Source organism: Microtus ochrogaster, chromosome 5, assembly GCF_000317375.1.
Source record: "Microtus ochrogaster isolate Prairie Vole_2 chromosome 5, MicOch1.0, whole genome shotgun sequence".
Classification (NCBI taxonomy): Eukaryota; Metazoa; Chordata; class Mammalia; order Rodentia; family Cricetidae; genus Microtus; species Microtus ochrogaster.
This window is the reverse complement of record NC_022012.1, coordinates 64,546,439-64,564,040: the sequence shown is the minus strand read 5'-3', so window position 1 is coordinate 64,564,040 and position 17,602 is coordinate 64,546,439. Positions and strand designations below refer to the sequence as shown.

Below are 17,602 nucleotides of genomic sequence, written 5' to 3'. Positions count from 1 at the left end.
TGTAGACCAGGCTGGTCTCGAACTCACAGAGATCCGCCTGCCTCTGCCTCCCGAGTGCTGGGATTAAAGGCGTGCGCCACCACTGCCCGGCCACAATGCTTGTTCTTGAATGTCTCAGTGAGTATGCTGAGCACACTGTGGGGAAATACTGTCTAACATCTCTGCTGTCTGTGGGAAGTGAGGATCATATGTCAGAGTATGGCTCTCTCTTCACCTTGGTCCACTCCTTTGTACTCCCAACCTAGGTCTAGTTTCAAAGCCCAACAAAGATACCACCTAATGCAGCAGGCCTGTGTTATATTTACCTTATCATTTCTATTTACAATACGTAATGATGGGATCATGAACTTTGTACAGCACACACTTACTCTGCTTGCCTGCCTTAACTACTGGAAGGAAAAGAATCACCCAGAAAGTGGACAAGGGTCAGATTCACTGTTGCCACCTGTGGTCACCCTGGTTATTGAGAAGCTTTTACACATTCAGTCTGAGCTTTGAACTTACTTTACATTGTTTGGACTTAGCAGGAAAAAGTACCTATGCTTAAGGTTAAGGTTTTCTTAAACTTGGCTTATAATGATGTCATCAGGAAAGTCCTGTTGAAAGGAAGATTTGGTTTGGTAGATCTGGCGAGTGGCCAGGCAGACTGCTTTTCCAGCAAGGCCGTGTGTGCTGCTGCTGCTCCTGCCGCTCCGAGCACCAGACTATGTTGTCTCCTCTTAGATTCATCTATGGAAATAACTGCACTTTCCCTTTCACCTCTCCTTGAGTCTCACCCCAGACAGTCAAGCCACTGTGCTTGAGTTTTAGAGCCAGTTCAAAGTCTTATATCCTTAACAAATAAACAGCTAAAAGGCAATGCCTGGGTGTTCCAGCACTCGAGAGGCTAAGGTTGGAGGAGTTTCATCAGTTCTAGCCCAGTCGTGGCTACAGAGAAGGCTTTGTGTAAACAAAAAAGCCAGCCAAAAGAAATAGAAATAAGCTGGCCATGGTGACACACACAGTGTAATTCCAGCACATGGAAAGCAGAAGCAGGAGACTCTGGAGTTCAAGGCCAGCCTCAGCAAACAGTATGTTTGAGACCAGCCTGGACTACATGAGACCCCGTGATATAAAAATGTAAGATTAAGACAACGTGACTCAGGTACTTCTAAAGTAGTATTTCCTCTCGGAAAAGGGAGTTGTGTGGCTTTTTCACACAACAGGCAGCCTTGTGTCGCTGTGAAACCTTCGTGTTTCACGTTTGCTTTGAACATCTCTTCCTCTGGAAATTTATCAGACTGAAACCCAGCCCTCAACCCCTACTTACCTGATGACTGCATTCTTTTCTTCTTTCTGTCATTAGGAATTCAAATGTGTAAGTTGACTCCCTGACTGAAGAATTCCTTCCAGCTGGGGCCCAAAATTATACTTTGTGTGCTCATTACTTTTCCATACTCCAAGACTAATCAAATCATTTCTTTGCTTCTCTATTCCCCCTCCTCTTAGACTAATCCTACAGCCTCGCTTTGCTTCCGTATGGCTAGGAAACCTGACCCCTTAGTCTGTGTCTCAGTGGCAGTTCTCAGCAGTGCCGCCTTATGTAATGCTGTATGCTGCTTGTTGCAACATGTCCGGGAAGAGCCGCAGTGAATGGTTTCTTTAGAAGGGGGAGCCTCACTGTTTTATTCACAGACTGTATCTCAATGCAGTTTCCATAAAAATATGTTACTGAACTTGAATTAACCTGTTGTGTTCTTGCTTTTGTCTTTTATATACCTATGCACTCAATTTGTCTTCTTTTGTTTCAAGGGTGTGATTACTTTAGAGTCCCTTGGTAAAAGGGGTTATCGAGTACCTCCTTCAGGAACGATACAAGTGGTATGTGTTTTATAGCCTACAATTGCAATAATCATTCTCTCACACACATATAGAGCTTAGCCCTTTCTCCTGCTGCTGCTGCTGCAACAACCTCGGTAAGTAACAGTGGGGCTGCAGCTCTGTCTGGAGTTGCCATGCTCTGCCCCAGGAATGAGCATTTGGGGGATCTCCATTAAAGAAAAAGATTAGTAAACTAATAGAGGTGAATGCTTTAGACAAGTAATACGGATGATTTACATGACACCAACTGACCTGTTTCCAGTGCCTTCTATTAAATATGAGCCATATTGAAATTGACATATATAAAAGGAGACCCCCAGAATAGTAGTGTCACTCTGGTAGGAAAATTTGGGAAACAAGGTGTTATTACTAGGGTAATGATTTCTAAAACTGAACCAATGCAATCTGATGATTCCAGGGCAGAGAAGGTGGCATTCCTTCATCTATAGATTCATCTAATTTGGACTCAGGATACCCCTTATAACCAGGGCAGGCCTGATGTACGTTATCTTACTGTTCCCCGCAAGGATAGCACCACAAGTCCTCAATCTGCTTCAGATTTTGCAGACTGGAAGAATCTGGCTGAGGCTGGCTGTTCACACTTAGCCCCTGGTCTAGCCTACAAGTTCCCTGAGTGCTGGGACCTCAGGGAGTCTGGTCACACCGTACCACATCCGTACCAGTGCTAGGCCAAGCCTGTGCATTTGTCTGGCATCTCACGGGGTGAGACAGTAGTGAGCAAATGCATGTGTACCACAGAAGAATGGCTGCATATTAAAATGAGTTTCTCTATCCCAGACATTTTTTAAAGTTAAAGAGTGACAGGCGCCCGTTCCCTAGCTCCTGACTGTGAAACCCGTGAGGGCGTGTGGATCATTGGAGAGCTAACTGTGAGCTGCCCTAGGAATAAGACATTAACCCAGAAAGAGAAGTCCACTTCTCAGTGGTCCATCTTAAGCATGATTCTATTTCTTACATGGTTTGAAATCCTGGGTCTGCTTGTGCTTGTTGAATGATCTTAGCACGTGCTAGGTTGTAAACTTGGATCATAATGTTGATGTATTTCTCATTTTGATTCAGTGAGTGATGTCCAGTCCCTGGGATGAGCTTCTGAAAGCATGGCACCAAGTTACCGATTGATGTGTTGGTAATTTGGTTAAAGTCAGTTCAGCAGCTTGGGTTTTTATTTACAAATGTATATTTATAAAAAATGATTCATAACCAAGAGCAATTGAAGTACTTCAGTCTTCTCTGAGAATACGTATTTTGGTCTGTAATGATAGTGATGGTTTGTAAAGCCTGACTGTTTGTGAACGATTCCAAGAGTGAAAACAGTGTTGCTGTAGACTTTGGATCTAATGAGAATGAGCTTTATTTCCTGGCCTTGAAATGTTTTCAATAGAAAGTCTCCCCTTGAGCGTTTATAGCGATTTTATAGTAAGTAGTTAAAACGGCCGCTTTAAAATCCTTGTTTGCTGAGCTTGTATTTTTATTTTAAAAATTGCAGTCCATTAAAATATGAGAAAAATTGAATCCACCTTGAGGATTTGCGCTTAATATCCAGTGAAGCTAATATTTGAAATGATGAAACCTAGAATATTCTAATGCAGAAAACACCATGAAAAGTGTGTTATGCTTAAATTAGAACAATTTCTGAAAATCTGAACAATGACAAAAATGTGTCTAGTTTCCTATTAATATGAAATTTGTGACAAAAGATTTTGACTTATTACAAGGTTCTCTTATTGTGACATAAGAAATGAAGTTGAATCTTTGATTATTTTGTGAACTTTTGAAACGTTAATGTTAGCCACTGAAATGAAACTTATCCAGTGGAATTAGATTACTAAACCACCTGTTCAGTTACTGGCATGGTGTTCTGAGTCATGTAAATCTATAATCATTGTGAAGAATAACCCCTCTGTTGTTTCTTCAGACCTTATTCAATCCTAATAAGACTGTGGTGAAGATGTTTGTTGTGATGTATGACCTACGAGGTATGCCAGCCAATCACCAGACATTCCTGCGACAGAGGACGTTTTCTGTTCCTGTTAAACAAGAAATGAAGAGAAGTATTAATAAGGACAACGTCCAGCACACAGCACAGTTATTACGCTACCTCATACATCTGAGGTAATGTTTCAAATTAATGGGACAATGTAACATCATTACACTTGGTTTTTAAGGAAATGATTTGACTGAGTGGACCAGTACCATGTAATCTGCTCATGGGGTCTTGTGATAACATGCTGATGTGGAGAACATGTGGCATTCATTCTTACCACCCTTGCTACTTACTGAAATCAGGGCTCACACTTTGTAACTGTTAAATGGGAAATACTAAAAGTCAGAATGAAGCCTGGTAATCCAAGCAATAAGTTTTTAAATGAGTGATGTTGATAGAAACTCAGTCTGAGCCATCAGCCTGGTTTGCAGCTAGCAGCAGGCATATAGCAAAGTGACAGAGTTGGCTATGGAACCTCACAGCAGCTGGGTGGTAGAGGCATCTGGGTGCTTTTCCATCTCCAAAATCAGCAATGTATTTCACAGCAGCATAATTGGTTTGAAGTAGTTCTGTTTCAGGCGGCTGTTAGCAACATGTAGATAGTGACCATATTGCACAGAGGGGTTCTGAAAATTGATTCAGTCTCTCCTTGACCATTTCCTGTAGGGCTTGCTTCTAGAAATCTGGGAGGTAACAGTGCTGACATGGAGGACACATTTTAGAGATGCCTTATCCTACAAGTTACTGAACTCTAGGTTGTATAATGGCTTTGTTGTCTGTTGTCTTTCTGGCCCATCTTGCCAACATCTCTAAAAGGTGCATTTTAAGCTTCACAATCTCTATATAGCCCTCAGGAACATTGAGCAAAGCAAACCAGAAGTCAGCAGCTTGTTCCTGTAACTATAGAACATGTTCAGCCTTATCAGTGATTGACTCTCTAATGTCAGGAACCCTGTGGGTCCCAGGTGTCCAGAGTATAACCACCAATGCTGCAACTTGGGGGGTAGGGAGTTAGTTAGACATGCAAGTTCCACACCTGTAGAAGCGACTGACTGTTCAAGCTATAAGTATGAAAAGCTGTCTATAAAACACAAACTTGAAAAAAAAATGAACCCTTTTCCTCCCCATGTTTGTGTAATTGAGTTTTATCACACACAGCTTTAGAAACCCTAGTTAAGCTACCAGACTAGCTACGCAGTGAGTTCTGGGTTCAGCAAGAGTCCTCCCCTCATAAATGAAGTGGAGAGCGACTGAGGAAGATACACACAGGGATGCTCACATGCACAAGTACACATTTAAGAAAAACTTGAATCTTGTCTGGGTTTTGTTTTGCTTTTGAGATAGAGTTTTATATTAGACTCCAGACTGGTTTGTTACTCTATATAATTCGTGGTGGCCTCAAGCATGACAGTCCTCTTGCCTCAGTCTACGAACGGTGTGATTGCAGGCGTTCGCAGTAGTATACAGAAAGCTTTTAGTATTCTTCAGGTATGGAATCCATTTTAATCTACCCTAAATCATGGGCAGACACACATTTGTCTGTGTGTCTAGAATCTGCCTGACCACAAAGCCCCAGGCATAATCATGTAATTGGCTGGTGTCAGTGGAAATTGGTTACCACGGATGAGGAAAGTGCAGACAGCAGAGGAACAGCGGAGCTGAAACGCAGGCTCACAGGAGAAAGAAGCCCGGACCCCACTACAGAACAGGAGTGCAGTTTAGGAAGCAATGAATCAGGAGTGCATTTAAAGACTCCTTCTCTAACAGTATTATTCTTTCTTTCTCTGTACTTAGGTTCCAGAGTTCTAAATCTGGAAAGATCTACCTCCATAGAGATGTACGGCTCCTGTTCTCTAGAAAGTCCATGGAGGTTGATAGTGGCGCTGCGTATGAACTCAAATCGTACACTGAATCGCCAACAAACCCTCAGTTTTCACCAAGATGTTGATGGGGTGGAGGGGCAACTAAAAGTATTCGCTCAGTACCCAAGCCTGAACATGAGCATTCACAGAATGGAGTACATCAGATCAGAGCCAGAAGAGTGGCCCTCCTCCATTGTCCTTGACCAGGTTTATTAAAGGACCCCTGAAGTGAGATCCATGACTTCAAGTGGACTGGAAGCATTCGTGTCTTCATCCTTTTCATACTGTCGAAACCACTTCATTGGACAGCTGCAATAGCAAGATCCCCAGTTAGATTAGTGTTTGCACATTTTATTTCTGTTATTTAATATTTAATGTTTTCCTTCATACTCAAGTGATGTTTGTCTCTAGTGTTCTAATGTAGCACAATCCTATGTAAAATCATCCTATGTATTTTTGACGTTAATGTTGAAATCTGAAATATATGCACAAGTCTTTAATTTTTGTGTGGTGTGTTTTAAGTGCTGTTCATTTAAGCTACTGAGAATGAAATGTTGGGCTTCTTTAAGATTAATGCACTATGCAAGCATGTATGCTTTTTATATCTCTCCGGGTTAGTTTTTATAACACTCATCCAGGGGCTGTCTCTGGAGTAACATACTGTTCTCGGTGCAGTCAGAGAAAGCTGCTCTATTCCCCTGGCAAGCTCTCAGCCTCGTGCCCATTCTCATTCCTTCTAAGGTCCTCCCCAAAAAATGTTCTATTTTTCCTGAATCACTACTGTAGAGGTTTTACTTAAATTGTTGTCCCATGCTAGATAATTTTCTCACACTTTTAAAAAGAATATGTACTTTTAAAAACAAATTACTATTTATATTGTAAATATATACAGAAAACTAAAATGTGTATTTGGCTTTTCTTTTTAGATGAGACATTTATATGACTGTTGCATTAGCCATCAGACAGTTTCCATTCTACCTCTGCAGCTGCCAAGGAGAGAATCATTTGGAAATTGGAAAGGCTACCAAGCAAGGGAGCTTGACTGGATGTAGCAGAAGCCTCCTCCTGTCATGCTTGGATAGAACACAGCAGTCTTTATATTCACGTTGGGCTGATAGGCAGCACACTAGACAACAGGGCCGGAATATTTGGAGTGCAGATCAGGATTGGGTCACACTCCTGTAATCCCAACACTGGGGGTGCAGAGGTTAAAGGATTGCTTCAAGTTTGAAGCTAGCTTGGTCTACATAGTGAGCTCCAGGACAGCCAGGACTACATAGACCCTTCCAGAGAGAGAGAGAGGGAGGGAGGGAGGGAGGGAGAGAGGGGGGAGGAGAGAGAGAGAGAGAGAGAGAGAGAGAGAGAGAGATCCTATTTGAACTACCAAGCATCTCACTTGGTTTCAGATAATTTTCAAGTCTCCTACTATATATCTTCTAAGTTGAAAAATCCATTCTCTCCTTCGATGAACTGTAGATCAGTCATGGAGTGCTTGTCTGACATGCACAAAGCCCAGAGTTAACCCCACAGCACAGACTGAACCAGGCATGGTGGTACACATTGTAATCCCAGCACAAGGGAGACTGAAGCAGGAGGATCAGGAGTTCAAGGTTATTCCTGATTCATAGTGAGTTTGAGGCCAACCTGAGCTAAAAATCTGTCTCAAAAACAAAGGGAGGGAGGGTGGGAAGGAAGAAAACTTCTGATCTTTTAAAAGCTTTATGTGCTTACTAGATTCCAAATATTGTGTGCACATTCACATCAGAACCACCAGAGGGAATTTTGGTTAGCATCTGTTCTTGGACTGGCCCTAATTGTAAGAATCTCTGTCAAGAGTGTTTGGGTGTTTCTAATCTCGATGGCTAGTTCTTTAAGCATTCCGTTCCTTGTACTAGCCACATTAAATGCTCAGTGGCATCTAAATGCCACTATATGATTAGTCACTAGTGTGTCCAATAGCACAAATAGAGACTACTCACATCATCACAGAAAATACTATGGAACATCCCTATTCTGGATTGATGGCTGGTCAGTCTACAAGGGTAGAAGTGATCTCTGGAAGAGGGTAAAACTGGAAGTAGAAGAATGGGATTCAAGAGAAAAACATTAAAATCAGTTGTCAGGTTTGGGGTCAAGTGCCTTACCTACTAAGGCCATCCCATTAGCCCCAAAATCTTGTTAGGTAAGTAAAGCCAGGTATAATGGTACAGTCCTGTAATCCCAACATTTGGGAGACTGTTATTAGAACCCAGCATATAGACTGCACAATTATTAGTCTCAAAAAAAAAAAATGAATTCGGTCAAAGGTCAGGTGCAAAGGCATAGTGGCTCATATAATCCAGCATCCAAAGCCTGAAGCAGGAGGACCATGAGTTCAAGTCTAGCTGTAAATCCATAGCAAGTTGAAGGTTAGCCTGAGTTAGACTTGCTGTGGGAGTCCATTTAGCCAAATACTGAAGGGGCGTAAACGACCGGCAAATAGGAATAATCAGGCTAGCTTTAATATCAGCTTTATTAAGGGGAATAAGGGGATAACTTACAAAACCAAGGTTCCAAGGAAGAGCAGGAAACAGAAGGGAAGGTGGGGAGCACACCCGCAAGATTTAAAGTAAATATTAGCCTAAGGGGATCCCGCCCTTCAAGCAAGGTGATTGGCTGGGCTTCCCCGACAAAATACCTTTGGGGGACCAGCCCTTTGGGTGTGATCCAAGGTGATTAGCTGCAAGAGAAAGTTCTCTTACTCTGGCTCTCCTTTAGTGTGAGGGGAGACTCTGGACAGCCGAGAGACAGCACAGCGCAGGATCAATCAGTAATGGCTTCTGTCCTGTCTCTGCAATTGTGAGTTTGTGCCTTTCCATTGCAAACTCTTTATAAATGGGTTTTATTTCCCCCAGTGTGATTAAACCTACGACCCTGGGATTAAGAGTCCCATGCTGTACCGACTGAGCTACCATTGCAAGTCCTTAATAAATCAGCTTCATTTACCTCAGTGTGATTACACAATATAGACCATTTGTGAAAAATCAAGAAGTAGATGAATTCTGAAGGTTGAACCCAGGAATTCATGATTTCAAGACCAACCTAAAGCATAGTGTGAAACCACTTATCTCGACAAAGGACAGGGCAGGGGCAGGAATGGTGGCTCATACCTTGTGATAGGGCATGTACAAGGACCATAGGGGATAAATGTTTCAGGTACAGGGACCATAGAAAATAAAAATGTTTCAGGAAATCCAATGCTGGGAGCTAGAGTAACCCAAATTCCTAAACACTGAGATTCCCAAGCAAAGATTTCAACAGTGTATAGCTACAGCCACACATACGAATTCCTTGAGTTGTGTTTCATGGTGTCCATAACTTATATGTAACTGCCTCCCAGGTGGGGAGACACTGAGGACTTTTCTCTATCACTTTTGTTCCAAACTAAAAAGAGAAAAGCACCAACAACAGAAACAAAACCATATTTCCTTTAAACCGCTGTCATTTCTTGGTTTTCTCTGTTTCTTGGTAAAAAGAGGCAAATAGCTGACTTGAGATTCTGGTTACAGCAGGAATCAGCCAAAGGAGGGTGAATCATTTAGTTTGAGCCAAACTGAGCTTTGCAGCAAATTTGAGGCCAGCCTATTTAGCTTCTTAGTAAGCCCCTGTCTTAGCAACAAAAAGTGGAGGAGGTGTGGCCATTATCTAGAGGTCAAAAAGAGAGCATTTTGAGGAATGGGGTATTGGGAATCAATGTGCAGTTTTAAAGATTAAAGTACATGAGTTATGATGGTGCAGAATCGTGTTCTAACAGGCCCTGGGAATTAAGATTTGTCAAAAGTTGCTTCCTAAAGAATATAACACACTGGGAATGAAAATGGCCTGCCCCCAAACCCTGGCCCTTCTAGCTCCCAGTTCTGGTATCTTGGGCATAGGACTAAATCTGTATGTGATGTGGGATTCCTCTGTGTGCTGTGAATACCATTGGTTAATAAAGAAACTGTCTTGGGTCTGCACAGAGCAGAAAAGAGGTAGGTGGGGAAAACTAAACTGAATGCTGGGAGAAAGGAGACAGAATCAGAGAGAAGCCAGTAGTCCTGCCCGAGACAGACTAGGACTTTATTAGTAAGCAATACACAGATCACTAGAAATGGGTTAAATTAAGATGTAAGAGTTAGCCAATAAGAAGCTAGAGCTAGTGGGCCAAGCAGTGATTTAATTAATACAGTTTCTGTGTGGTTATTTCGTGTCTGAGTGGCCAGGAAACAAACAAGTGACCTCCTACTACATGTATGTGCACGTGTCCTGGTTTCTATTTCATCATTTCTGTGTGGGAACACTGATATGAGTAAGGCAAAGAAATGGAACTCATGTAACCCAAGCTGGTCTAACTTACTGGGTAGCTCAGGATGGCCTTGAATTCCTGCTTGACCTGCCCCTGCTTCCCAAGTATTGAGATTACAGGCATGTACCACCACATCTAACATCTTCTTTTCTCCTAATGCGGGTGAGTGCTACACTGGGACCAGAGCCAGGCTTTATCCTGTTGAGAGTGTTACTTGGGGGAAGGATGGCTTCTCAGACAGTTCTAGGACATGACATTGCCTTTGAGGAATTTTTTATTTGATCACCCTGCCTCCCAGAAATTAGATTTGTTCTGACATGAATATTACTATCTATCTTTTAGGAACAGATGTATATTTAGAGTCTCTGTCTCCTCTCTCTCTCTCTCTCTCTCTCTCTCTCTCTCTCTCTCTCTCTCTCTCTCTCTCCCCCCCCTTTCCATGTATATGCATGCATGTGTGCACCGAAACCTGCCGAGTTTTTAATATCAACACATTATTTGTGTAACAGTTACAGAAAGAATTGTAGATAGGCATGGTATCATTAGGATTCAATGCTTAGAAGCAAACTTTTGGTACAATGGATTATCAATTTGTCATTTTTACATAGAAGCTTTTTTTTCATTGTAGGGATTTTTTTTTTTTTTGAGAATGGGTTTCTCCTGTAGCCCTGGCTGTCCTGGAATTTACTCTGTAGGCTAGGCTGGTTTTGAATTCAGAGACTGACCTGCCTCTGCTCCTGAGTGTTGGAATTAAAGGTGCGCCACACCTCCACCCGATTAACAGATTCTTTGTAAGGTCACAAATACCTTTTTTCCCCCTGTTTTTCTTGTCACATCTTAACCCAAAATTTACTCAAGTTTATTCATATGTCTTTGTGTGAATTGTATTTGATTAATTAAAAGTGCTAGTTAGATGCGTCCATTAGCCTAACTAGTACAATTTTTCTTCCCTCTATAGCTCTACTCAAATGAAAAGCACTGAGAGGCTAAAGAAAAAGGTTTGCTGCGAGCTCCAAGCCTGCTTGGGCTAGAGTGAGACCCTGTCTCAAACAAACCATGTCAGATGTGGCACATGTAGGCAGGCAGATTTCTGTGAGTTCTGGGATAGCTAGGAATACATGAGAGGCTCTGTCTCAAAAAAAAAAAAAAAAAAGATCGGGGTGGGGAGCAAATACCAGACAGTTACTTTGTCAGTATAGAAGGATAACAAATGCATGGGGGTCAAATACATGGGGTGGGGAGCAAATATCAGACCGTTACTTTGTCGGTATAGAATGACAAACACACAGTTGTTTTTGTTGTTCTTTTTGTGCAGTTCTGGTTTTGGAGACACCTTCATGTCATGTGGGCTGGACTTGAACTCATGCATAACTGAGGCTGGCCTTGGACTGACATTCTTCCTCTCTCTCTTTACAAAGTTCTGGGATTCTAAGTGTGCACTACATTTGATTTGTGGAGCAATCAAGCCATTCTCAAGGGATATCTTTGTCCACGAGTTAGTCCCTTAAGCCCTTTCATCATAAACAGGCACTTGGTTGAGTGCCTATTTAAGGCTGACTAACCTTCCCTTCCTTTTTCAACAGGAATTCAGTATTATGACTCACTTTGTTTTTCAAACTTAAGTCCCAGGCAAGTCTTCCTGTGTGAGATCCTGAGCTTGTTGAGGCTTTGTTTTTCCTTGACTTTTGTTGTTATCTTGTTTTATTTTTGAGACAGAGCCCCACACAGCCCAGGCTAGCCTCAAGGTCAAGCGAGGATGACCTTGAACTTCTTGACCCTTCTTCCTCTACCTCCCCTGTGCTAGGACTACAGGTATGCAGGTATGCATCACCATGTTGGTTTTTTTTTTTTTTTAAGATTTATTTATTTATTGTGTATACAGTATTCTGCCTACATTAATGCTTGCAGGCCAGAAGAGGGCACCAGATCTCATTACAGCTGGTTGTAAGCTATCACATGGTTGCTCAGAATTGAACTCAGGACCTTTGGATGAGCAGGCGGTGCTCTTAACCACTGAACCATCTCTTCAACCCCCACCATGTTGGTTTTATGTGGTGCTGGGAATCAAACCTGTTCCAGGCAAATGATCCATCTACTACTGAGTTAAGTTCCTAGCTCTCTCTCTCTCTCTCTCTCTCTCTCGCTCTCTCTCTCTCTCTTTCTCTCCCCTCTCTGTATGTTGTTTTTGTGCTAGTGAGAGATTGAATGCAGGAATTTGTACATACTAAGCAAACCCTGTAGATGGAAGTTTCTGTCTCATCCAGTTCTGCAGTCATTCAGTCCCAAATAAACACACAGAGGCTTATATTAATTATAAACTGCTTGGCCTATTAGCTCAGGTCTATTATCAACTAGCTCTTACAACTTAAATTAACCCATAATTCTTATCTATGTTTAGCCATGTGGCTTGGTACCTTTTCTCAGTTTGGCATTCTTATCTTGCTTCCTCTGCATCTGGCTTATGACTGCCTCTCTGCCTTTCCTCTTCCCAGAATTCTCCTAGTATGGTGGTCCTACCTATACTTCCTACCTGGCTACTGGCCAATCAGCATTTATTAAACCAATATGAGTGACAAATCTTTACAGTGTACAAAATCATTATCCACAGCAAAACCCTCTACCACTGAGGAGCTCCATACCTGCCTTTTGATATAGGGCCTCATTAAATTGCCCAGGTTGGTCTTTTATTTACTCTATAGCCTAGGCAGGCATAAATTTGACATCCTTCTGCTTCAACCTCCCATACAGCTGTGATTACATTCCTATGCCACAGGGCCTACCTTCAGTTTTCATGGCTTCCAAATTCCACATCCAATTATTAGGACCTTTCGATTGCTCTCCATTCATTACCTTCCAATTCCTACGAGCTGAACGTACAAGGCCACTTTATTCCAAGAGTTCTGAGGCACATTTCTTTGGAACCAGATGCACCAGCAGGTGTAAGATGCTTTGTAGAATGAGGAGTTGATACGAACACACAGGACTTGGCAATTAAGAAAGTCTTTCTGTAGCTCAGTGTTTTGAGCTAACTGCCGTGAAAGAACAAGGAATGGAAGCTGAATTCATTCATTACTTATTTATTACGAAGGAAATACCAAGATCTGGGGAGGATCTCAGAGTGAAATATTGGCTCTATCCTTAGTGTGGCTAATGAGAGAGGGAAGGCGACATTACCAAAGAGATCATAGTTCCTGTCTAATGATGCTGTGCTTATTGTGATAGCTTTGAAGGAGTTGATCTAAGAAGATTGTGCTGAGACAAGGTGGGGGAACTGAAGAAGTAATGGTGGACGGGGTTAAGCTGAAGCAGAGCTACTGCAGATCACAGTGCAAGCAGATGGGTAAATGGGAGGTCAGAGTAGTCTGGAAGGGCCAGAGAAGGGAGGAAAGACGGTGCTGTAAACTACAATTCCCAGGAAGCACTGTATGCTCACGGACGGAAGTGAGGTGAGGCGCGAGCCTCAACCTTTAAGGGAAAGAGGAAGTGCTTGGGCGTCGCAGGGCCGGAGGCGCGGGGATAGGTAGGTAAGGGCGCGGCGCGGGAGACTGGCGGGCCTGGGCTGCGGGAGCCACGGCGGGCGGGATCCGGGCAGCCGTGTCGTCACAAGGCGACAGCCGCCAGCCCGGCGGGTAGCTGGGCAGGCAGAAGGCAGCGGGAGGCCTTGCCACCCTGGTAATCAGTCCCCTCCCGGCGTCTCTTCTGCAGAAGGAGCACCATGTCCGCGGAAGTCCCCGAGGCAGCGTCGGCGGAGGAGCAGAAGGTGAGCGTGCGGCGGTGCCTCGGCGGGGCTGAGGGAAGCCGGTGTGGCGGGGTCCTTGGCCGACGGAGCCTTTCCGCTGGAGGCTGCCTGCCTGGCGACACCACAGGAGGCGGTCGGCTCCCCCCGCAGCCGGGGCCCCCGGAGGCTCGGACACCCAACGCTTCTCCCTGGTGCCTCGGTGTGTCACTTGAGTATGTGAGGCAGGCAGGCCTCGGGCCCATGCCAGGGACCCAAGTTTTGTAGTGAGCTTTTTATTTGCTTAGGACGTTGGTTTCTCCCGGAAGCGCTCCGACCACTTGTAAGCTTGCAGGTAACCACCCCCCCCCCCCAGCGGTGTCTCCGTTCAGGGGGGCGATGCAGATCTAGATCAGGATGGTGAGCCGCGCGGCCCCCATGATCGGTGTCGGTAAAGTCCAGGTGATAGTGTCCACTTCCCACGACTGCTGTGAGGCCCAGCCGAGATCATGGAAACCCGGCACAACCCGGGCTCACAAATGCTGGCTGCCGGGGTTTGCACCTGACTAAAATTCGAGAATTGGATGGAGCTTTACAAATTTTCACTACTCAGGTATTTCTCGAAACATGGGGATGCTTTTGTCAGCTCATTTGTTTTCTCTGACGAAGAAAAATGAGCTAGCCTTCCGTCTAGGAATACGAGGCCTGTGTGTTTATCTGAGCTGTTGCCTGCCCATTCCATCGTAGTTGTTAATTGTTCCGAGGCCCTGCCTTCCTGGGTACGTGGAATCAGTTAGCTAAGAAAGGAGAACAGTCCTTGGTCTCAGTTCTTACGTTGTTTTAGGGAGAGTTCCCAACATTTTTTCTTAAAAAAAAAAAAAAAAAAAAAATCAAACTGCGCCTTTCATCCCAGCACTCAGGCAAAAAAGCAGGCAGATGTCTGTGAGTTCCAGGCCAGCTGGAGCTACATAATGAGACCCTGTCTCAAATTAATTAATGGATGATTAATAACAAGCTGCTTTACTGTAAATGAGATTTGGTCTACTGTCTAAACTTTCTTAGGGCTTATACTTAATGTTGCCGTGTAGATTAGTGCTCTGTGCCCCTCCCGTATGTTCTTAAGCATGTCAACTTTTCCTGTGTAATTTCTGCCATGTGATAGTTCCGTTCTGACAGTACTTGTAAATTAACTGATGAAAAGGAAAACAAAGATAATAAAGAACACCACGTTATTTGGTTGTATCCTTTGCAAGAAGAAAGATTTCTTCCTTCCTCCTTCCCTTTTTCTTTCTGCAGTAGGGGGGGCCTCTGGGGCAGCCTAGGCAAGGAAGGGCTTTACCTCTGAGCTCTATTCCTGGGGTCCCCTTCTGCTTTTGTGAGAACAGCATGTGAGAAGAAAAGAGAATATGTGTGTGCAGGGCAAGCGCTTTACTGACCCAGCCTCTGCTGTCTTTTTGGGAGAAGAACTGGTGTTGCTCAAGCTAGCTAGAGCGCATGGCCCTGAAACTATTGGTCGGTTACCATGCTGGCCTTAATCTTTTTGTTTTTAGTTTTTAAACGATCTCACTAAGTTGCCCAGACAAGCCTTGAACTTGGTGATCCTCTAGGCTCAGACACCAAGTGACTCAGGTTATAAACCTGTGCCATGAGGGCCAGCTGAGTAATGAATTTTGGAAGCCAAAAAAATTAAACAAAATGCATACAGTTTAAGGATTATAGTCTGAATAGTAATCTTAAATATTACCTGTTCGTATTGTAAGCTTTGATGTATTCACAATTGTTTAGGGTTTAGGAACTCAAAGCCCATCTCTATCTTGTCTTAAATATACTGAAATAAATCTTGGTTTTAATTTGATACATAATGCTGTGGGAGGTGATTTTTTTTAATTTATTGTATGTTGGGGATGTTTGTGTAGAGGTCAGAGAATAACCTGCAGGAGCTGGCTTTTTCCTTCTACCATGAGAACTCCAGTATTTGGGTTGTCAGCATTGGTGGCTAGAGCTCCCACCCATTGAGCCGTCCTGCTAGCCCTTGTTTAATTATTTTTCAGGCAGGGGCTCACTCTGTAGCCCTTGCTTGCCTTTGATGTGAAGTGTTCCTCTGACTTTAAACCTCCCAAGTTCAAGGATTACAATCCAGCTGCCATTACACCCAGCTAAAATAATTTTGGGTGACAGGATTTGTTAGTATGTTGCCAAAGTTTGAAGTATTGGCTTTCTAGGGTATAAATACTTTTGATTAAAATAGCCTAATATAATACCTAATATCAAGGATAATTTTAATGTTTTCTCTTTAAGATTTTTTTCTCTTTAAGCATTTTTTAAGGTCTTTGTTTCTAGCTAATGTCATTAATATAAAATTAGAGGGTTTTGGGAATGTGATGTCCCTTTTTGAATTGAAGAGTGGCTGTAGATTTTAAGTGCCCGAGGCATGAACACTATCCTTAAACAAGAGGAAAATGTGCAAAGTCACTTCTGTGTTCTAGTGAGCCAAATCACCTGTTTCTTCTATTTGGAAGAACAGTTACATGACCTAAAAAGTTGATTATTGTCTCTGTTCCCATTTGGCCTTTCAATTATAGCCAAAGTATTCAGTTAAAAATACTTTTAAGGTTTTTGTTAGCTTGTTGTCTTTAAAAGTTTAAGATAGCGGGCCCTGCAAGGAATAGGACAAGGTCACTGTTTCTACCCCTGATAAATGGCACACACTCATGTTAAGAGAAGAAATACACAGACCAATGGTTATAAAATTGAAAGCAATTTTTTTTAAAGAGAAGGCAATCAGATAGGCACCTGTTTTTTAATTAGGTTATTAATTAGATATGTGTGAGCATAAAAACACAGATATCTGCTTCTTTGTATCAGTCTTAAACAGAAACACAGCCTATGTATAAACTATTAATTATATCTGGTATTGTGCTGAAACTAAATATATTGAGAAATGGTGGCTGCTGTTAAAAGTTAACTACCCCATTGGCCATGTGATGACTAAGTTCTTTTAACATAAGCTGTGAGGTCATTTAACTATTTAGAACTGAAGATAATTTTAAAATTAGTTCTAGCTCGGCATAGTGGTTCACACCTAATAATCCCAGCAGTCAGGAAACAGAAGCTGTCGAGTATAATACAGTGCGCCCATGGTGATAAAGCATAGAAACTTTAACTTTGATCCACTTTAAAAATATGAACAAAACTAAATACATAATGCTTATGTGCGTTGTGGCTCAGGTTGGGTTTTTGTTGTTGTTGTTGTTTTGTTTAAGATGCCAGTATCAGGTTTCTAGAGATTATTTTACTCAGGCTAGGTGAAGTGGCTTAGACTGACTAGCTGAAGTAGAGCTCCCAACTGAAATATTCTATTAAAGAACACCTGGCCAGGCTGGAGAGGTAGTTAAGAGCACTGGCTGCTCTTCCAGAGGAACTGGTTCTATCTCAGCACCCACATGGTGGCTCACCAGTTTCAGAGGATCTAGTGTCCTCTTCTGACCAGGGTACATGAGTAGTATACAGACATACATGCAGACAAAATACACAAACTTAAAAATAATTATTTTTTAAAAAGATACAGGCCAGGTGTGTAACGCACACTTTAAATCCAGTACACTGGAGACAGAGGCAGGCAGGTCTCTGAGTTTAAGGCTAGCCTGGTCACATAGTGCATTCTAGAACAGCCAGAGCTATGTAGAGAGACCTTAAACTCCCCCCCCCCCCATACAAATATATATCAAGGCTTGGTGGTGTTCATGGTGTAAAAAGAAGAGAACTGTTACATAGATTTGCAGTGAAAAACCTCCTGTTCTCTCAAGGGTTGCCTGTTGGTGGATTGGGCGGGGGGG

At 42.9% G+C, this 17,602-nt stretch overlaps 2 protein-coding genes across 5 annotated transcripts in view; both read left to right on the top strand.

The window, feature by feature from the left end:
* Positions 1-6,611, top strand: part of Fam214a (family with sequence similarity 214 member A) — a 78,050-nt gene extending 71,439 nt beyond the window's left edge. For 2 of the 4 annotated variants that reach the window (XM_026779059.1, XM_005347628.3), the window contains exons 11-13: positions 1,792-1,860; positions 3,797-3,993; positions 5,660-6,073. In XM_026779059.1, the coding sequence (XP_026634860.1) occupies positions 1,792-1,860; positions 3,797-3,993; positions 5,660-5,813 (420 nt within the window). In that variant the 3' untranslated portion in view covers positions 5,814-6,073. Of the gene's footprint in view, positions 1-1,791; positions 1,956-3,796; positions 3,994-5,659 lie in introns of those variants that run through there. The other 2 variants (XM_013346399.2, XR_003376930.1) reach the window with 2 other exon arrangements.
* A 6,945-nt stretch (positions 6,612-13,556) lies between these two features.
* The window catches only part of Arpp19 (cAMP regulated phosphoprotein 19), a 19,981-nt gene continuing 15,935 nt past the window's right edge, over positions 13,557-17,602 (top strand). Inside the window, exons 1-2 of the mRNA XM_005347627.3 lie at positions 13,557-13,575; positions 13,757-13,811. Of these exons, the coding sequence (XP_005347684.1) occupies positions 13,767-13,811 (45 nt within the window). The 5' untranslated portion in view covers positions 13,557-13,575; positions 13,757-13,766. The remainder of the gene's footprint in view (positions 13,576-13,756; positions 13,812-17,602) is intronic.